Here is a 22926-nt window from a genome sequence, read left to right as displayed (position 1 = left end):
ACATGGTGGAGCGGCTGTGCGAGCAGAGGCAGGCCATAATGCATTTGTGGGAGGATACACGGCCAGGCACTTTGAGAGCAGACATGGAGTTTACAGGTGTGCAGTGGTCGAAGCTGAAAGACCTCTGTAAAGTCCTTCAGTGCTTTGAGGAATGCACACGGCTGGTAAGCGCAGACGACGCCATCCTAAGCATGAGCATCCCACTTATGCGTCTGCTCATGCAAACTTTGACGCACCTTAAGGAGCAGGCGTCTGCAGCCAATGTTGACGAGCAGGAAGAGGTGGAGGGAATCCTTGATGACATTCAGCCATTGTCTGCTCAGGGACCTCTCCTGGACGAGTTGGAGGAAGAAGAGGAGGAGGAGGATGATGATGGGGATGATTACTTAGGGGAGGAGGATGCATCTCGTGGGGCAAGTGAAAATGTTGGCGTGGCAAGGTCTGGTACAGGGTTTGTGCGTGACTGGAGGGATGTGGATTTGCCAGAAAGTGCTCCTCCAACCAGCACTCGCAGTGCATCATTGACACCGGGAACATTGTCCCACATGTCAGATTATGCCTTGCGGATCCTAAAAAGGGACCCCCGCATTGCCAAAATGATGAACGATGATGACTACTGGTTGGCCAGCATCCTGTATCCACGCTATAAAGGCAAATTACAAAACATCATGCCACAGGAGAACCTTGACCTAATATTGGCTAATAAACAAGCAACTCTGGTAAATCGGTTGCTTGAGGCATTCCCAGCACACAGCAGCGGTGATGGTTCTCACACGAGCCGAACGGGCCTGGGGCAGCTTGGCAGAGGTGTTCATGGTGCACAGCAGAAGTGGCGTTGGAGACAGGGGTTTCATGACAATGTTGTGGACTGATTTTTCAAGTACCGCTCACACAACTGGTAATACAGCATCGATGGAAAGTGACAGGAGACAGCAGTTGTCAACTATGGTTACAAACTACTTTTCCTCCCATATCAATGTTCTCCCACACAGGTTATTCCCCTTTGACTATTGGGCCGCTAAACTGGACACCTGGCCTGAATTGGCACAATATGCCTTACAGGAGCTCGCTTGCCCAGCTGCAAGTGTGCTATCGGAAAGAGTCTTCAGTGCAGCTGGATCAATACTGACAGAAAAAAGGACCCATCTGTCAACCCAAAATGTGGATGATCTAACCTTCATTAAAATGAACCACACATGGGTTTCCAATGATTTTGTCCCACCTTCCCCTGATGACACATAGGGTGACAGAAAAATGGCTTGCTTTGGTCCACCTCTTCCTGGGACTTGACCTATTTTGCCTTTTGCATCAGCTGAATTTCCAACATCAGCATATGTCACTTTCTAAAACTCCCTAACTGTGCTGCCTCCCCCCCCATGGCCGGGGTCACCACCTAGCGCATGACACCGTGCGAGTGCCGTTGCCCTGGACAGGTGGGTAGGCCGACTTTTGGGCACGGGCACTGGCACAGGGTCCCTCATAGTGCAATCAAGTGTCTCTGACGGTGGTGGTGCACACCCGCCGTCAGACACACCGCTGTACTATGAGGGGCCCAGTGCCAGTACCGACGCCCACGAGTGGGCCCCCATTGCTTGGTCAGGGCCTCAGCATTTGCAATCTTTACCTCTCCCTGCTCCTCCGCTGTGCAGTCTGGGCCATCAAATCCATACTGTGCCTGACACCGTCTGAGCCTGCCTCCTGGTGTATTGACATATATTTTGAATGTGTACGCTATCCATATATGTTATCCAGGGATACGGTACCCTTTCTCACCTTTGTGCAATCACGTGCAATCCATACTGGACCTAACACCGTCTGAGCCTGCCTCCTGATGTATAGACATATATTTTGAATGTGTACGCTATCCATACATGTTATCCGGGGATACGGTACCCTTTCTCACCTTTGTGCAATCACGTGCAATCCATACTGGGCCTAACACCATCTGAGCCTGCCTCCTGATGTATAGACATATATTTTGAATGTGTACGCTCTCCATACATGTTATCCAGGGATACAGTACCCTTTCTCACCTTTGTGCAATCACGTGCAAGCCATACTGGGCCTAACACTGTCTGAGCCTGCCTCCTGATGTATAGACATATATTTTGAATGTGTACGCTATCCATACATGTTATCCGGGGATACGGTACCCTTTCTCACCTTTGTGCAATCACGTGCAAGCCATACTGGGCCTAACACCGTCTGAGCCTGCCTCCTGATGTATAGACATATCTTTTGAATGTCTACACTATCCATACATGTTATCCGAGGATACGGTACCCTTTCTCACCTTTGTGCAATCACTTGCAAGCCATACTGGGCCTTACACCGTCTGAACCTGCCTCCTGATGTATAGACATATCTTTTGAATGTGTACGCTATCCATACATGTTATCCGGGGATACGGTACCCTTTCTCACCTTTGTGCAATCACTTGCAAGCCATACTGGGCCTTACACTGTCTGAGCCTGCCTCCTGATGTATAGACATATCTTTTGAATGTGAACGCTATCCATACATGTTATCCGGGGATACGGTACCCTTTCTCACCTTTGTGCAATCACTTGCAAGCCATACTGGGCCTTACACCGTCTGAGCCTGCCTCCTGATGTATAGACATATCTTTTGAATGTGTACGCTATCCATACATGTTATCCGGGGACACGGTACCCTTTCTCACCTTTGTGCAATCACTTGCAAGCCATACTGTGCCTTACACCGTCTGAGCCTGCCACCTGATGTATAGACATATCTTTTGAATGTGTACGCTATCCATACATGTTATCCGGGGATACGGTACCCTTTCTCACCTTTGTGCAATCACGTGAAATCCATACTGGGCCTAACACCGTCTGAGCCTGCCTCCTGATGTATAGACATATATTTTGAATGTGTACGCTATTCATACATGTTATCCGGGGATACGGTACCCTTTCTCACTTTTGTGCAATCACTTGCAAGCCATACTGTGCCTGACACCGTCTGAGCCTGCCTCCTGATGTATAGACATACCTTTTGAATGTGTACGCTATCCATACATGTTATCCGGGGATACGGTACCCTTTCTCACCTTTGTGCAATCACTTGCAAGCCATACTGGGCCTAACACCGTCTGAGCCTGCCTCCTGATGTATAGACATATTTTGAATGTGTATGCTATCCATACATGTTATCCGGGGATACGGTACCCTTTCTCACCTTTGTGCAATCACGTGCAAGCCATACTGGGCCTAACACCATCTGAGCCTGCCTCCTGATGTATAGACATATATTTTGAATGTGTACTCTATCCATACATGTTATCCGGGGATACGGTACCCTTTCTCACCTATCGTGCAACCCATACTGGGCGTGAGAACGGCTGGCGAGCTGTTAAGCAAGCTACAGCACCTGTGGTTTGCACACATAAGTTTTTCATTTTTTTCAGGAATGACGGTTAGGCCTAATTCCGGAACTGCGGTTGACCTGCACTTACTGGGAAATCATCGTTCGCGAGTAATAATTGTAATCAGTGATCCCCATCACTAACGTTGTTCAGCGGGTTATCTGCACCTGTAAGCGACAAACGCTGGCCTTTTCAGTGTAGCGCACATGCAGTCACGGACATGTAAGGGCATGACACACCAGTTATTGGCCAATCTCATGTGCCAGAGCCTCACGTGTCCCTCTAGTAAGCCAGACTCGGACCGCGGGGCATGACGGAGTCTCGTTCGTTAACGGAATTAAGCTTGCAATGTGTGCATCTGTTCTGTAGCTGGCATGGTTGAGGTTGCCCGTGTTGAGTCAAATTACGCCGTAGGCTCCACTCCTGGTGGTGCCCTTCTGGACATTCCTTTAAGGTTCAGCTTTGCAACCATACTGCCCACGTAAAACAAACACTTTGCCTTCATGAACGCTGTTTGGAGGGTCATGACTCATGGGAATAACGCCGCCCAATCAGTTAACCTGCTAGAGAGATCCTTCGTTGCTCCCAAGCATGACATCACACTCCCTAGGAGGAAGGTAATGCCACTGTGGCGACCGTACTCCTGGGGGCGACACAAGTGCACTGATGCCCAGCCACTGCTCGATGAATCTGCTGGTACATTGACCCAGACCATTACATTCCCCTCACACGCTACCCGGCCTGAATCTGACCCTGATGAAACTCAGGTTACCCTTCCCATATACAGTTCCATCTTACACGGTGACAAAGAGGAAGCTGCAGATGAAAGTGCAGGTTCGGCCCACCCGCCATCAGACACACCACCGTACTATCAGGGGCCCTGTGCCAGTGCCGTCGCCAACGAGTGGGCGCCCCCTGCTTGCTCAGGATCACAGCACTTGCAAGGTTGAAATACTGTGCAGTGAGATGGAAGATGGGGACGACGAGGAGTCCAGACTAGTACAGGGATTCCCTAGCGAGGAGACTTATTTGATTGTTTTCAATGTTGGGACAGCAATTTTTGGGGAGCACTATACTCTGGTGAATGATATATGGGGCCCACCATACACTGGAACATTCCAAAGGTGGACATCAGACACTGGAGCAGCATTTACAGGGCCCATTATACACTAGAGCATTAGAAATGGGGCCCATTATGTTTGGAGCATTATTTGGGCCCATAAGACAGTGGAGCTTCATCCATGGGGACCAACATATACTGTAGCATTATGTGGAGCTCATCATATACTGTTTCAAACATTATATGGGACCAATGATTCTGTATGGAGAAATAGATGGACCTCGTCATGAGATGTAAAAAGTGAAGTATTTTTCATTGTACTATACCGCTATTTCTCTGCCGTATCGGAGCATGATGAGTTGTGGTATTATGTGTTAAAGGGGCGCTCTTTCGCCCAGGGCACATGAAAACCTGGAGCCAGCCCTACCCCCCACAACTTTAGCCAAATAGCCCCCATTTTTCAGTGCGTAACTTGTATTATGAAGTTAATTAAGGTTGACCAGCTTAAGTAAGAAGAATTGATGCTTTTGGCATTCAAATGAGCACTGTAGGTGTGTTTCCTGTCCTCCTCTCACTGCCGACTTTTATTCCCCATTGACTTACATTGGGTTTCGTGTTTCGGGACGACCCCGACTTTTCCCTATAATCGGCCGATCTTGCTCGACCCGACTTTTGGAAAAGTCGGGTTTCACGAAACGAAACTCGACCATAAAAAACCAAAAGTCGCTCATCTCTAGTTATAAGGGTTAAAAGTTGTCCAGCGATTTCTCATTTTTACAACACCATTTTATTTTTAGGACCACATCACATTTGAAGCCACTTTGAGGGGTCTATATGATAGAAAATACCCAAAAGTGACACCGTTCTAAAAACTGCACCCCTTAAGGTGCTCAAAACCACATTCAAGAAGTTTATTAACCCTTTAGGTGCGTCACAGGAATTTTTTTGAATATTTTAAAAAAAATGAACATCTAACTTTTTTCCACAAAAAAAATATTTCAGGTTCAATTTTTTTTATTTTGCCAAGGGTAACGGGAGAAATTGGACTGCAAAAGTTAGTGTGCCATTTGTCCTGAGTACGCTGATACCTGACATGTGGGGGGGAACGACTGTTTCGGCGCATGGCAGAGCTCAGAATGGAAGGAGCGCCGTTTGACTTTTTCAATGCAAAATTTGCTGGAATTCAGATCGGACGCCATGTCACGTTTGGAGAGTCCCTGATGTACCTAAACAGTGGAAACCCCCTACAAGTGACCCCATTTTGGAAACTAGACCCCCCCAAGGAACTTATCTAGATATGTGGTGAGAACTTTGAACCCACAAGGGCTTTACAGAAGTTTATAACGTACAGCGGTACAATTAAAAAATCATATTTTTTCCACAAAAATGATCTTTTCACCCCAATTTTTATTTTCCCAAGGGTAACAGGACCCTGAAAGTTATTGTGCAATTTGTCCTGAGTACGCTGATACCCCACATGTGGGGGTGAACCACTATTTGGGCGCATGGCAGAGCTCGGAAGGGAAGCAGCGCCATTTGACGTTTTTGGCTGGAATAGAGATCGGACACCATGTCGCGATTGGAAAACCCCTGATGTACCAAAACAGTGGAAACCCCCCACAAATGACACCATTTTGGAAACTAGACCCCCTAAGGAACTTATCTAGATGTGTGGTGAGAACTTTGAACCCCCAAGGGCTTCACAGAAGTTTATAACATACAGCCGTAAAATTAAAAAATTAGATTTTTTTCCACAAAAATGATCTTTTCACCCTCAATTCTTATTTTTCCAAGGGTAACAGGACCCTAAAAGTTATTGTGCAATTTGTCCTGAGTACGCTGATACCCCACATGTGGGGGTAAACCACTATTTGGGCGCATGGCAGAGCTCGGAAGGGAAGCAGTGCCATTTGACGTTTTTGGCTGGAATTGAGATCGGACACCATGTCGCGATTGGAAAACCCCTGATGTACCTAAACAGTGGAAACCCCCCACAAATGACACCATTTTGTAAACTAGACCCCCTAAGGAACTTATCTAGATGTGTGGTGAGCACTTTGAACCCCCCAGTACTTCACAGAAGTTTATAACGCCCGGGCGTGAAAATAAAAAATTCGTATTTTTTCCACAAACATGATCTTTTAGTCACCATTTTTTTATTTTCCCAAGGGTACCAGGAGAAATTGGACCCCAAAAGTTGTTGTCCAATTTGTCCTGAGTATGCTGATACCCCATATGTGGGAGAAAACTACTGTATGGGCACACGTCGGGGCTTGGAAGGGAAGTAGTGACGTTTTGGAATGCAGACTTTGATGGAATGGTCTGCGGGTGTCATGTTGCCTTTGGAGAGCCCCTAATGTACATAAACAGTGGAAACCCCCCACAAATGACCCCATTTTGAAAACTAGACCCCCTAAGGAACTTATCTTGATGTGAGGTGAGCACTTTGAACCCCCAAGGGCTGCACAGAAGTTTATAATGCCAGGGCATGAAAATAAAAAAATCATATTTTTTCCACAAACATGATCAATTAGTCCCCAATTTTTTTATTTTCCCAAGGGTAACAGGAGAAATTGGACCCCAAAAGTTGTTGTCCAATTTGTCCTGAGTATGCTGATACCCCATATGTGGGAGAAAATTACTGTATGGACACACGTCAGGGCTCGGAAGGGAAGTAGTGACGTTTTGGAATGCAGACTTTGATGGAATGGTCTGCGGGTGTCATGTTGCCTTTGGAGAGCCCCTAATGTACCTAAACAGTGGAAACCCCCACAAATGACCCAATTTTGGAAATGAGACCCCCTAAGGAACTTATCTAGATGTGTGGTGAGCACTTTGAACCCCCAAGGGCTTCACAGAAGTTTATAATGCCCGGGCAAGAAAATAAAAAAATCGTATTTTTTCCACAAACATGATCAATTAGTCCCCAATTTTTTCATTTTCCCAAGGGTAACATTAGAAATTGGACCCCAAGAGTTGTTGTCCAATTTGTCATGAGTACGCTGACACCCCATATGTGGGAGAAAACTACTGTATGGACACACGTCGGGGCTCGGAAGGGAAGTAGTGACGTTTTGGAATGCAGACTTTGAGGGAATGTTCTGTGGGTGTCATGTGCGTTTGGAGAGCCCCTGATGTACCTAAACTATTGAAGCTCCCCACAAGTGACCCCATTTTGGACACTAGACCCCCACAGAACTTACCTAGATGTGTGGTGAGCACTTTGAACCCCCCAAGTGCTTCACAGAAGTTTATAACGCTCGGACGTGAAAATAAAAAAAAAATCATTTTTCCACAAAAATGATATTTTTGCCCCCAATTTTTTATTTTCCTTAGGGTAACAGGAGAAATTGGACCCCAAAAATTGTTTTGCAATTTGTCCTGAGTAGGCTGATACCCTACATGTGGGGGTAAAACACTGTTTGGGCGCATGGCAGAGCTTGGAAGGGAAGGAGCACCATTTGACTTTTTCAACTCAGAATTGCATGGAATTGAGATCAGACGCCATGTTGCATTTGGAGAGCCCCTGATGTGCCCAAACAGTGGAAACCCTCAATTCTAACTCCAACCCAAACCCCAACACACCCCTAACCCTAATCTCAGCCCTAACCCTAACCCTAGCCCTAACCCTAACCCTAACCCTAGCCCTAGCCCTAGCCCTAACCCTAACCCTAACCCTGGACCTAACCCTAGCCCTAATGGAAAAATGGAAATAAATACATTTTTTTATTTTATTATTTTTCCCTTACTAAGCGGGTGATAACGGTTTGATTTACTATTTATGGCGGTTTTTATATTTGGCAGGTGTCGCAAGCTAAAAGATGCTTTTTATTGTAAAAATAGTTTTTGCATCACAACATATTGAGAGCTATAATTTTTCCGTATTTTGACCCACCGAGTCATGTGAGGTCTTATTTTTTGCGGGACGAGTTGACGTTTTTACTGGTACCATTTTCAGGCATGTGACATTTTTTTATCGCTTTTTATTCCGATTTTTGGGACGCAGAATGAACAAAAACCAGCGTTTCATGAATTTCTTTTGGGGGGGTGCGTTTACACCGTTCCGCATGCTGGAAAATTGATAAAGCGGTTTTATTCTTCGGGTCAGTATGGTTACAGCGATACCTCATTTAGGTCATTTTTATATGGTTTGTCGGTTTTATGCAATGAAAAGTATTTTATATAAAAAATAATTATTTTTGCATCACTTTATTCTGTGAGCTATAACTTTTTAATTTTTTCGCTGATGATGCTGTGTGGTGGCTCTTTTTTTGCGGGACAAGATGACGTTTTCAGCGGTACCATGGATATTTATATGCGTCTTTTTGATCACGTGTTATTACGCTTTTTGTTTGGCGGTATGATAATAAATCATTATTTTTTGCTTCGTTTTTTATTTTTATTTTTTAAGGGGTTCGCTAAAGGGGTTAACTAATGGGACAGTTTTATAGGGCAGGTCGTTACGGACGTGGCGATACCTAATATGTGTACTTTTATTGTTTGTTTGTTTTTTTATTTCCAAAAAATGGATTTATTTGGGGGAATAATTTTTTTTTTTTTCTAATTTATTTGGCGATTTTTTTAAAATTATTTTAACACTTTTTTTTATTTTTTTTAACTTTATTAAATAGTCCCAGGTGGGACATCACTGTCCTGTGACAGATCGCTGATCTGTCACATCACAGATCATTGTGACAGATCAGCGATCTGTCACAGGCAGTGCAGAAGGCTTCCTCATGCCTGCGGTTTGCAGGCACTGAGGAAGCCAGCTTCCTGCAGGCCCCCGAAGGCCCCCGTCACCATCTTGGATTCGGGGGCCTGCAGGAAAGGAGCCCCCCGCAGCAGCGCTGCACATTGCGCTGCCGTGGGGGGCTCAGGGAAGCACGGAGGGAGCCCTCTCCCTGCCGATGCTTCCCTTTAGCCCCCGGTACACCGCGATCATGTTTGATCGCGGTGTGCAAGGGGTTATCATGTCGGGGGCGGTCCATGACTGCCCCTGACTCATTGTGCCGGGTGTCAGCTGTGATAATCAGCTGACACCCGGCCGCGATCAGCTGCGCTCACCACGTGGGCGCCGCTGATCGCGGTAGACGTACTATCCCATCCATGGGCATAGGGGCCCGGGTCCCATGGACGGGATAGTACGTCGGATGTCAGGAAGGGGTTAACATTCTGCTCAGACTGTGTGAAGCCTACTGCCACGTCACGGTGAACCTTTGAATGGTTTCCCGACCTTACAAGTGCGGCACTATGGACCAATCACCTCTGCAGCAATACTGCACTGACAGGTAGAGAGACCTGGTGTCACAGTGCCCATGCTGAAATGCTGAGTCCCAAAGGCTCAAGACCACAATATTCCACAGGCACAGCAAGAATGGCCGCCAGACAGCACCAACACCAAGTGAAAGAATCTAGAAAAAACAATCTTCCAAAAGCTTTCAGACTGTGAAGTGAGTGAAAAATAGATAGAATTCCTTCTGCAGTTTCTTGCTTATTAAAAATGACTGGGCAAAATGGAAGGAGTGCTGCTCCATTAAGTCATTGTATAAGTTTTGGATGTGCGGTCTATGGCACTGGTTCATCATGACTGGCATTATTCACGATGGTCTTGATGAAGAGGTGTGCTAGAGTCAGATGCTCCTGATACATTAAGAAGAGCACGTGAATTAGGAGTATCGGATGTGCGGCACATGATTCACCACAGTCCATGCTGGAGTAAGATTTATGGCATAGCAAACGCCATTGCTCATCATGAATTTGACAAGCAGTAGTCGCAACGCCCGTGTTCTGTCCCAGCTCTGCGAACTTTGTTAGGGCTGGGTGAAAATGGCTTCACAACTCTATAAGTCGCAAAATTTTGGCCCCGTCTCGAGTTGCACCAAAATTTTGCGACTCTTCAAAGTTTTTCATGCCAGAAAACTGGTGTTAAAGCTTGGATGAATCAGGTCTCATGTTTTCCTCTACAAAAGAAGTGGGGAATCTTTTTTCTGCCAAGGGCCATTTGGATATTTATTCCATCCTTCGGGGGCCGTATAAATCACGCACTAGCTCCACCCACAATGTACATCCTGACGCTGTCACTGGCGTTACGACGTAATATTTCATTGCACTCTCCTCAGTGTTCAGTAGTGACCACGATGTGGTGTGCTCACAGAGCAATAAGAGATAAAAGGGTTGGCGGCTGGCAAAGCACATTTGCCGGCTCAAGCATTGCAGTCCCTGGAAATCTGCCCTGGGGCCGGATAAAAGGACATCGAGGGCTTCCCTGGACCTGAGGTTCTCCCCCTTTGGTTTACAACAACTGACCAATATGCAGTTGGGGCCCATATCCAAATTTTGCACCGGTGCCTATTAGACTCTAGCTATGCCACTGTGGAAAGTGGTCTTCATATTTTAGGTATGGGACTGATGGACAGGTTCGCCATGACATGGCAGTGGGCTTCATACAGTCTGATCAGAATGTTAAAGTTTATGTTCAGTTTTGTAAATCTTTGTTTAGCCGCAATTTAATTGTGATCCACATCTTTAATGGACATAAGAGCAGATCCCGCACTTACCATACACAGTGAGGATATAGGTTGCATGAATTATTTCATTATTTGTCATGGTCACTTCAGTGGTGTAGACCCCTGTATCCTCCATCCTCAAGTCATTGATATGTAATTTTGTCCCATTATTGGATAGTTTCAGACGATCTGTAAACTGAGGATTGAATATGGTAGTCTCATATTTTTGATACATGACCGCTCTGGTTGATGTTTTATTTTGGGATTGAAATTTCCAGATAACATCATGAGAAGGAAGTGATAGATCCGGGTCGTATAACTCTATAGAATGGTGTAGCAGACCGGCCACCTGCCTAGTATCAGCTCTTTCTCCTGCAAAATAAATAAATAAATAGATAAAGCTGATGAAATTATTTCACACAAAGAGGTACACTGACTTTCAAATATTAACCCCTTAGCGACAGAGCCAGTTTGCAGCTTAATGACCAGGCCAATTTTTACAATTCTGACCACTGTCCCTTTATGAGGTAATAACTTTGGAACGCTTTAATGGATCCCGCTGATTCTGAGATTGTTTTTTCGTGACATATTGTACTTCATAATTGTTCAAACTATAGGTAGAGAAGAGCGCAATAGGGTCTTATCCGGGTGATTTATAAGAAACAATACAGAGATATACTCACCCTTTCCAAGAGGGAGCTGAGCATATAGAATCAATTTGTCAGCCTGCTGCACGTCCAACGGTCCACTCAGTGACGGCTTCGTAAATCTCTTTATGGAATAAAATTCTTGGACTTATGTGCGCTGCTAGACAGAATATCAGATCCAGATCATGTAGATAAATTGACCTTTTATTTCCCAACACGTTTCAAAGTCCATACACTTCTTCCTCAGGGAAACGCATTGGGAAATAAAAGGTAAATTTATCTACATGATCTGGATCTGATATTCTGTCTAGCAGCGCACATAAGTCCAAGAATTTTATACCATAAAGAGATATTGTACTTCATGTTAGTGGTAAAATTTCTTCGATAAGTCTTGTGAATATTTATGAAAAAAACGGAAATATGGCGAAAATTTTGAAAATTTTGCAATTTTAAAACTTAAAATTTTTATGCCCTTAAATCAGAGAGATGTGTCACAAAAATTTCTTAATAAATAACATTTCCCACATGTCTACCTTACATCACCATAATTTTGGAAGCAAAATTTTTTTATTAGGAAGTTATAAGGGTTAAAAGTTGACCAGCGATTTCTCATCTTTACAACAAAAAATTTACAAAACCATTTTTTTAGGGACCACATCATATTTTAAGTCATTTTGAGGAGTGTACATGACAGAAAATACCCCAAAGTGGCACCATTCTAAAAACTAGACCCCTCAAGGTGCTCAAAACCACATTCTAGAAGTTTATTAACCCTTTAAGTGCTTCACAGGAACTAAAGCAATGTGGAAGGAAAAAAATTAACATTTAACTTTTTTTTTGCAAAAAATTTACATCAGAACCTATTTTTTTTTATTTTCACAAGTGTTAAAAGAGAAAATCAACCACAAAATTTGTTGTACAATTTCTTCTGAAAACGCCGATACCCCATATGTTGGGGTAAACCACTTTTTCAGCACACGGCAGAGCTCGCAAGGGATGGAGCGCCATTTGACTTTTTCAACACAGAATTGGCTGGAATTGAGATCGATTTTAGAAACTAGACCCCCCAAGGAACTTATCTAGATGTGTGGTGAGCACTTTGAACCTTCAAGTGCTTCACAGAAGTTTATAACGTAGAGCCGTGAAAATAAGAAATCCATTTTTTTCCACAAAAATGATCTTTTCGCTTCAAATTTTTATTTTTACAAGGGTAACAGGAGAAATCATACCCCCACAGTTATTGTGTGATTTGTCCTGAGTACGCTGATACCCCTTTTGTGGGGGGGAACCACTGTTTGGGCGCATGGGAGAGCTTGGAAGGAAAGGAGTGCCATTTTGGAATGCAGACTTTGATGGAATGGTCTGCGGGCATCATGTTGCGTTTGCAGAGACCCCGAAGGCCTAAACAGTGGAAACCTCCAACAAGTGACCCCATTTTGGAAACTAGACCCATTATGGAACTTATCTAGATGTGTGGTGAGCAGTTTGAACCTTCAAGTGCTTCACAGAAGTTTATAACGTAGAGCCGTGAAAATAAGAAATCCATTTTTTTCCACAAAAATGATCTTTTCGCCCCAAAATTTTTATTTTTACAAGGGTAACAGGAGAAATCATACCCCCACAGTTGTTGTGCGATTTGTCCTGAGTACGCCGATACCCCATGTGTGGGGGGGAACCACTGTTTGGGCGCATGGGAGAGCTTGGAAGGGAAGGAGTGCCATTTTGGAATGCAGACTTTGATGGAATGGTCTGCGGGCGTCATGTTGCGCTTGCAGAGCCCCTGATGGGCCTAAACAGTGGAAACCCCCCATAAGTGACCTCATTTTGGAAATTAGACCCCCTACGGAACTTATCTGGATGTGTGGTGAGCACTTTGAACCCCCAAGCGCTTCACAGAAGTTTATAAACACAGAGCCGTGAAAATAAAAAGACTTTTATTTCCACAAAAGTGATTTTTTTTAGACCCAATTTTTAGACCCCCAAAGTTGGTAAATAGTGGAAACCCCTCAATTCTTGCTCCAACCCTAACCCCAACACACCCCTAACCCTAATCCCAACCCTAACCTTAATCCCAATCCCTAATCCTAATTCTAACCCTAATCCTAGTTCGCCCTAACCCTAATTCTAACCCTAGCCCTAACCCAAGCCCTAACCCAAGCCCTAACCCTAACCCTAGCCCAACCCTAACCCTAACCCTAACCCTAGCCCTAACCCTAGCCCAACCCTAACCCTAGCCCAACCCTAACCCTAGCCCTAGCCCTAACCTTAACCCTAATGGAAAACTGAAAAAAAATATATTTTCTTTATTTCGCTATGTTGGCCTAACTAAGGGGGTGATAAACCAGGGGGGTTATGTACTATTTTGTTTATTTTGATCAGTATGATAGTTTATCATCGTGATCAAAATGAATGAATGGAATCTGCCAGCCGGAGCCGGCAGATTCCAGGCGGGCGCACTGTGCATGCGTCTGCCATTTTCCCCAGATCCAAGATGGCGGCGCCCACCGGAGGACATCAGCGGGACGCAGGACCACCGGGAGGGGACAGAGAACCACGGAGAGGAACCGGGGGGGGATCGGGGACCCTCTTTCTATATCCTCTGATGTGCGATCAGAGAAAAGAGAAATTAAATGTAAAATCGCAGCTTTTTTTTTGCGGTCGCCGTTATAGGGTTAATAACGGCGATCGCAAAAGTGGGGTCAGTAAAAACTGACCGATTCATGTTCTCTGGGGTCTCGGCTACCCCCGGCAGCCGAGACCCCGGAGAAAATCCGACACTGGGGGGCGCTATTCACTTTCTCCACAGCGCCGTGAATTAGCTGCGCTGTGGTTTTAGTACAGATAAATACCGCCGTTAAAAGGCGTATCGGCGGTCGCTAAGGGTTTAAGGAAGTGTCCAGGGGTCTGTGATCAGAAGTGGCCACAGGAGTGGCGGCTAGAGTGCGCGAAGGCTATGTACAACTTTGTACATAATTGTTATTATTGCTCATTTGCTTCTTTTTCTAGATGTTTTTTGCTCCTGTGGAGTGAGAGTATTTTATCTAGTTTATGCTTCGCAAAAGGGTACAAATTCTCAGATCTGCTCTTGAAAGCTCTCTCTGCTCTCCCATTCCATTTTCTCAGCGTTACAGATAGCGGATAGAGTGGTACACAAATCTGCAGTGTACAGAGAGGAAAGTATTTCAAGTGTTATGGAGGGCAAATAAAACAGAAAAGAAGGAAAAAACATGAAAAGGAAATAAGTGCAGGGTAGAAGCAGCACCCTGCATATACAGTGGGTACGGAAAGTATTCAGACACCTTTAAATTTTTCACTCTTTGTTTCATTGCAGCTATTTGGTAAATTCAAAAAAGTTCATTTTTTTCTCATTAATGTACACTCTGCACCCCATTTAGACTGAAAAAACAGAAATGTAGAAATTTTTGCAAATTTATTAAAAAAGAAAAACTGAAATATCACATGGTCATAAGTATTCAGACCCTTTGCTCAGTATTGAGTAGAAACACCCTTTTGAGCTAGTACAGCCATGAGTCTTCTTGGGAATGATGCAACAAGTTTTTCACACCTGGATTTGGGGATCCTCTGCCATTCTTCCTTGCAGATCCTCTCCAGTTCCGTAAGCTTGGATGGTGAACGTTGGTGGACAGCCATTTTCAGGTCTCTCCAGAGATGCTCAATTGGGTTTAGGTCAGGGCTCAGGCTGAGCCAGTCAGGAATGACCACAGAGTTGTTCTGAAGCCACTCCTTTGTTATTTTAGCTGTGTGCTTAGAGTCATTGTCTTGTTGGAAGGTGAACCTTCGACCAATTCTGAGGTACAGAGCCCTCTGAAAGAGGAGTTCATCCAGGATATCTCTGTACTTGGCCGCATTCATGTTTCCTTCAATTGCAACCAGTCAACCTGTCCCTACATCTGAAAAACACCCCCATAGCATGATGCTGCCACCACCATGTTTCACTGTTGGGATTGTATTGGGTAGGGGATCAGCAGTGCCTGGTTTTCTCCACACATGCCGCTTAGAATTATCACCAAAAAGTTCTATCTTCGTCTCATCAGACCAGGGAATCTTATTTCTCATAGTCTGGGAGACCTTCATGTGTTTTTTAGCAAACGCTATGTGGGCTTTCATATGTCTGGGAGAGACTTCCGTCGGGCCATTCTGCCATAAAGGCCCGACTGGTGGATGATGGCAGTGATGCTTGACTTTGTTGAACTTTCTCCCATCTCCCTACTGCATCTGTGGAGCTCAGCCACTGTGATCTTGGGGTTCTTCTTTACCTCTCTCACCAAGGCTCTTCTCCCATGATTGCTCAGTTTGACTAGACAGCCAGGTCTAGGAAGACTTCTGGTGGTCCCAAAATTCTTCCATTTAAGGATTATGGAGACCACTGTGCTCTTAGGAACCTTGAGTACTGCAGAAATTCTTTTGTAACCTTGGCCAGATCTGTGCCTTGCCACAATTCTGTCTCTGAGCTTCCTTTGACCTCATGATTCTCATTTGTCTGACATGCACTGTGAGCTGTGAGGTCTTATATAGACAGGTGTGCGCCTTTACAAATCAAGTCCTATCAGTTTAATTAAACACAGATGGACTCCAATGAAGGAGTAGAACTATCTCAAGGAGGATCACAAGGAAATGGACAGCATATGACTTAAATGTGAGTGTCTGAGCAAAGGGTTTGAATACTTATGACCATGTGATATTTCAGTTTTTCTTTTTTAATAAATTTGAAAAACTTTCTACATTTCTGTTTTTTTCAGTCAAGATGGGCTGCAGAGTGTACATTAATGAAAAAAATGAAACTTGAAAAGTTCATTGAGAAATTACCTTTTTTGAATTTACCAAATGGCTGCAATGAAAGAAAGAGTGAAAAATTTAAAGAGGTCTGAATACTTTCCATACCCACTGTACACAAAGATGTCAAATCTAACCTATATTACAAGGAGAAATGCCCCCACAAGAGAAAAATCTGAGGATACATGCAGACTTCAAACTGCATATCTGAAAATGAATGAAGGAATGAAGTTCGCAGCCTGATACTTAGCACAATGTTGCTATCGCAAGGTAGGCAATAACATGTAAAAATGATTTTCGCCTGTTAACTGGGTCTATAGCCTTTACGGTCAGATGCATTAACATTAATAAGGGTTATTTAATCAAATCAATCGTTTCCTATTAATTGCCAACTTTTGGTGATGCCTGGGAATGTGCACTTTTTTTCATACACATGACCCCTTTTCCACAGCCCTTCTACGTCCTGCTCTCTGATTACTGAATATGTGTTTGGATGCCAGGTCTCCTTCTGATGACGGATATCTCCATGTAATAGTTCTCTTTCAGAGGTTGAAGAGTTTGGGCAAGACTTAGGGCCCCGTTACACACTTCAATGTCTCAGCGATCCCACCAACGATCCGACGTGGATGGGATCGCTGGGACATAGCTGATCGCTGGTGAGCTGTCACATAGGCAGACTCACCAGCGATCAGGACCAGCGAGAATTCTGGTATCCAGGGTAAACAGCGTACATCTAAGCACCGCGCGGCTCTTAGTTACCCTCTGTTTACCCTGGATACCAGCTCCCAGCATCTGCTGTATGGCGCTGGGAGTTCCCTGATCGTTGGTCTCTCGCTGTCACACGCAGCGATATGTGCTGCTCAGCGGGAGACCAACGATAGATTTATGGCCCAGACCATTAGGCAATGATCAACGATCAGCCAACTGATCGTTGCTACTTGTCACACGCAATGATGTAATTTCGACATCGCTGCAACATCACCAAACTGGTGACATTGCAACAATATAGTTCACAATATTGTTGCGTGTAATGGGGCCTTAACTCTGCTGATAACTATTCCTTCCGATACCCCTAACACATATATGCTTGGCTCGAGTAGAATGATGTGGTCAGACATCTCTGGCAGGGACTTATCTCCCCTAAGAGCAAAAGTTTGGGCATGTTAAAATCCACCATAACTGACCGGTTTATCCCTCAGCATTGTTTATTGGGAGACAGTTAGGACACCACCGCATGTGATGGTCGTAACAGTGGCAAAATAACCAGGTTCTGACTATTACGGCTATGTTGTGGATTATGTGCTGAGATTTAGAATCTTCTGATTTAGAAATACAATGTAATTAGATCAATCAATTAAATGTGTATTTCAACCCACTTAGACTATAACACCCTCTACGCTTCCCCTAGAGTCACATGTTTGGCAGGGCAAGGAAATAAAATAATATTTGGATGATTCATTTACATTTTCTCATGATCATACGACACCCATGTGATAGGCATGACAGCATCAATGAAGATGACTTGGTGCTTAAACCACAAATATTTTTTTTTTGGGTTGCTTTGTCATCTATGTACACCATAGTAAACCCTTCATTGTAGAAAAAAAATAGGTGGTTGTCAAAGATTTTGAAGAAACCTAGCAGGAAGTTGTTCTAAACATCTTGGAGCACCGACCCCAGATCTTCTGTCTATGACGCTTGTGTGAATCCTTCTGTCTCTTCATGTGATCCCAGACAGACTGGACGATGTGAGGTCAGGGCTCTGCAGGGGCTGGATCATCACTTTCAAGACTCCTTCCTCTTACGGACATTGGCTGGATGTTTAGGGTCATGGTCCAGCTGCTTAATAAATATGGAGCCCCTCTTACTGACATTGGCTGGATGTTTAGGGTCATGGTCTGGCTGCTTAATAAATATGGAGCCAATCGGACAACTCCCTGATGCTATTACATGATGAACCTGTATGTACCTATATTACTCATTACTAGGCTAGCGTCACTGCAAGAGAATAGGCCCATTTTGCTAATCACCCTCTGATCAAACTCTGATCAAATTATGATCATAGTGTGATCCGATTTTATCGGATGATGAGAAGATGGAAAAAAAAATCTCCATCTTCTCCATTCTGTCAGTCTGTGAAAATCAGACTGCACTCAGATGTCATCCGAGTGCTGTCCGATGTTTTCCACAGATTCATTAACTTGCATGCCTGAGTATGTTTCGATTTTTGGATGCAAATACTGCAATTTTTTTCCTTGGACAGACTTGGTCTGAGGAAAAAAACAAACAAGTGCATGGACGGACCCATAGACTAACATTTGTCCGAGTGCAATCTGATATTTTGTCGAATCGCTCTAGGAAAAATAAATATGTTTGTCTGAACCCTTAAGGATAATATTAATCCTGACCAAATCCCAAACTCCGTTTACTGAAAAGCAGCCACAATCTTGTAGGACCCTCCTCCGAACTTCACTGTTCCTGCAGACCCGCATTATTGTGCCGCTCTCCAGCCCTTCGGGAACGAGCTGCCTTCTGTTATAGCCAAAGAATTCACATTTTGACTCTTCACTCCAAAGCACCCGCTCCCAATATTTTGCGCCCCATTTACTATGTTTTTGTGGTAAGTTGAGTTACTTGGCATCATTTCCATGTGTGAGGTCTGATTTTTGGCCACAGTTCATCCATGAAACACCACTTCTTTCCTGACTGCTGTAAACAGTAGCTGGGTGCAGCTGGTCTTACTGGTTGCTGCCAGTTCTGAGCTGATGGCATTGATGGACATCTTAAAGGGGTTGTCCACTACTCGGACAATCCTTCTTGATCTAAATGTTTGGCCCCGATAAAATAAAACAGCCTATAGTCACCTTCCATGCAGGCACCGGTCCAGAGCTGTCGGCATTCGCGGTCCCAGGGCTCCGATGTGGTTCTTATGACACATGAGCCCCGAGCCCAATCAGCGATGCCATCACTGTCACCAACTTCATACATTTTGAACGTGAAGAGGAAGTCCGGACAGTGACACCAGCGCTGATTGGGTGCCAGGCGCATGTGTCATAAGAACTGCACCAGAGCCCTGGGACCGCAACTGCTGACACTGCTTGTGCCAGCATGGGAGGTGAGTATAGGCTGTTTTATTTTTTCAGGGCCAAACATTTAGATCAAGAAAGGTTTGCTTTAGTAGAGGAAAACCCCTTTAAAATAAAGTATGGAAGAACAAGGAGCATTTGCTTGATGATCTGGTTCCCAAAGAGCCCTGATCTCACGTCATTCCGTGTGTCTGGGATCACATGAAGAAACAGAAGGACCTGCACAAGCGACATCCACAGAAGATCTGTGGCTAGTTCTCCAAGATGTTTGGAACAATCCCCTGCCAAGAACCTTCAAAAACTGTGTACAAGTGACTGAGAAGAAGCTATGGAGGTGAAGGGCTATCATACTAAATATAGGTTTGATTTACATTTCTCTTTTGTTCATTCACTTTGTTTTTTGCTAATTGATAAAAATAAACCATTAACTCTTCAATTTTTGAAAGCATCTTACCTTGCAGCATTGTTTCGACTTCTGCCTAAAATGTTTCCAGAGTTCAGTATACAACAGATATCGCAAGCAAATTATTATAGCTGAAATGGGATCATGTAAGAAAAGACAGGTGCCAGCTATACTGTCCTCATACACGTTAGCAGGGTGTGCAATGAGACATGTAGCTAAACCCCCTGTCTTCTTTAAGAAAAGAGGCTGTAAAATTATAACCTTTTATTGATTGCCGATGTGACAGGAAAGGGTGAAGCTATAGGATGCAATAACAGGAGCATTTCAGAATATACAACTGCACAGAGCGCAAAATACAGACAGTCTGCAATACACAGTAACATGTGGTAATACATAGGTACCATGAGGTAATACATAGGTACCATGAGGTAATACATAGGTACCATGAGGTAATACATAGGTAGCATGAGGTAATACATAGGTTCCATGAGGTAATACATAGGTAATGATTACCTATTTAATGCAACAAACGTTATAAACACAGGATTATAACACCTAGATAGTGCTTACCAACTATGCTTAGAGCAGGCTGTTTAAGAAGCATGAAGAACACGAATGGTGTAGTTTCTCCTAAGACATATGGAGGAATAATGGCTGCTGTTCCCCTCACAGCATCATAAACAAGACTATGATGTAACAGGAACAATCCCACAATACATTGCAAATTAAACTAGAATCTATGCATTGAACGGCCAGCAGGTGGTGCTGTTACCTTACAGTATGAAATATATGAAGGATTAATACACACAAAAATGGCTTTCTAGACAGCAATTATATGGCTGGACAGTACACCAGCTGTGTTATATATTATCTGTGTCAGTTCTGTATAATAACCTCTAACTGCCCCAATCATCACAGTCTAAAACCTTAGATATTATAGTCAATGGCAATCGCAGCAATCTAGGCAGATAGAGGATTTGGCATTCTGTCATACCTTCACTTCACCTAAACCCTTTGCACACCCTGATGTAACAGTCAGGGAGCGAGTGTATGGAGAGAGCTCAGAAACTGTGATATGAAGAGGGCTGTAACATTAGTGGCCGGAGCTGCTGGTATGCAAGCAAACCGACACACCACCACCGCCTCCCCGCAACATGATCGTGGAGTGCAGACGGGTGCCTTGGCAGTTGTATTGAAGGCATCTCCTGCTTGGTCCTATAATGAATCTAAGCCTGTGAATGTCAGTTTTACTATTTGCTGCAGTACAGTGGCATTGCAGTATATGGTATCATTAAAAAATTATCACAGGTTTAAGTCCCTAATGAGAACAAAAAAAAAAAAAATTAAAACACTTAAAAAAATAAAAAAAATAGAAATTTAAGTCATAATAATGGGTAAATAAAAGAAATGCTTAAACTACTACATCTAGTATTTTGTATAACCTCCATGATCTTTAACCCCTTCACCCCCAAGGGTGGTTTGCACGTTCATGACCGGGCCAATTTTTACAATTCTGACCACTGTCCCTTTATGAGGTAATAACTCTGAAACGCTTCCATGGATCCCGGTGATTCTGACAATGTTTTCTCGTGACATATTTCTCTTCATGTTAGTGGTAAAATTTCATTCAAATAACTTGCGTTTATTTGTGAGAAAAAGGGAAATTTGGCGAAAATTTTGAAAATTTCGCAATTTTCCAAATTTGAATTTTTATGCCCTTAAATCACAGAGATACAGCACACAAAAAACTTCATAACTAACATTTCCCACATGTTTACTTTACATCAGCACAATATTGGAACCAAAATTTTTTTTTGTTAGGAAGTTATAAGGGTTAAAAGTTGACCAGCGATTTCTCATTTTTACAACACCATTTTATTTTCAGGACCACATCACATTTGAAGCCACTTTGAGGGGTCTATATGATAGAAAATACCCAAAAGTGACACCATTCTAAAAACTGCACCCCTTAAGGTGCTCAAAACCACATACAAGAAGTTTATTAACCCTTTAGGTGCGTCACAGGAATTTTTTTGAATATTTAAAAAAAATGAACATCTAACTTTTTTTCACAAAAGAAATAATTCAGGTTCAATTTTTTTTATTTTACCAAGGGTAACAGGAGAAATTGGACTGCAAAAGTTATTGTGCAATTTGTCCTGAGTACGCTGATACCTGATATGTGGGGGGAACGACTATTTCGGCGCATGGCAGAGCTCAAAATGGAAGGAGCGCCGTTTGACTTTTTCAATGCAAAATTGGCTGGAATTCAGATCGGACGCCATGTCACGTTTGGAGAGTCCCTGATGTACTTAAACAGTGGAAACCCCCTACAAGTGACCCCATTTTGGAAACTAGACCCCCCAAGGAACTTATCTAGATATGTGGTGAGAACTTTGAACCCACAAGGGCTTTACAGAAGTTTATAACGTACAGTGGTACAATTAAAAAATCATATTTTTTCCACAAAATTGATTTTTTCACCCTCAATTCTTATTTTTCCAAGGGTAGCAGGACCCTAAAAGTTATTGTGCAATTTGTCCTGAGTATGCTGATACCCCACATGTGGGGGTAAACCACTATTTGGGCGCATGGCAGAGCTCGGAAGGGAAGCAGCGCCATTTGACGTTTTTGGCTGGAATTGAAATCGGACACCATGTCGCGATTGGAAAACCTCTGATGTAGCAAAACAGTGGAAACCCCCCACAAATGACACCATTTTGGAAACTAGACCCCCTAAGGAACTTATCTAGATGTGTGGTGAGAACTTTGATCCCCCAAGGGCTTCACAGAAGCTTATAACATACAGCCGTACAATTAAAAAATCATATTTTTTCCACAAAAATGATCTTTTCACCCTCAATTCTTATTTTTCCAAGGGTAACAGGACCCTAAAAGTTATTGTGCAATTTGTCCTGAGTACGTTGATACCCCACATGTGGGGGTAAACCACTATTTGGGCGCATGGCAGAGCTCGGAAGGGAAGCAGCGCCATTTGACGTTTTTGGCTGGAATTGAGATCGGACACCATGTCGCGATTGG

The 22926-nt window shown here is 43.8% G+C and overlaps 1 protein-coding gene across 1 annotated transcript in view; it reads right to left on the bottom strand.

Annotated features, from left to right (window-relative positions):
* Positions 1–22926, bottom strand: part of LOC141082975 (SLAM family member 9-like) — a 133545-nt gene that overhangs the window by 91848 nt on the left and 18771 nt on the right. Inside the window, exon 2 of the mRNA XM_073567068.1 lies at positions 11006–11326. Coding sequence (XP_073423169.1) covers positions 11006–11326 — 321 coding nt within the window. The remainder of the gene's footprint in view (positions 1–11005; positions 11327–22926) is intronic.

This window comes from Dendrobates tinctorius, unplaced genomic scaffold, assembly GCF_039654945.1.
Source record: "Dendrobates tinctorius isolate UK_male_01 unplaced genomic scaffold, ASM3965494v1 ptg000019l, whole genome shotgun sequence".
Classification (NCBI taxonomy): Eukaryota; Metazoa; Chordata; class Amphibia; order Anura; family Dendrobatidae; genus Dendrobates; species Dendrobates tinctorius.
This window is presented reverse-complemented; position numbering and strand designations above follow the sequence as displayed.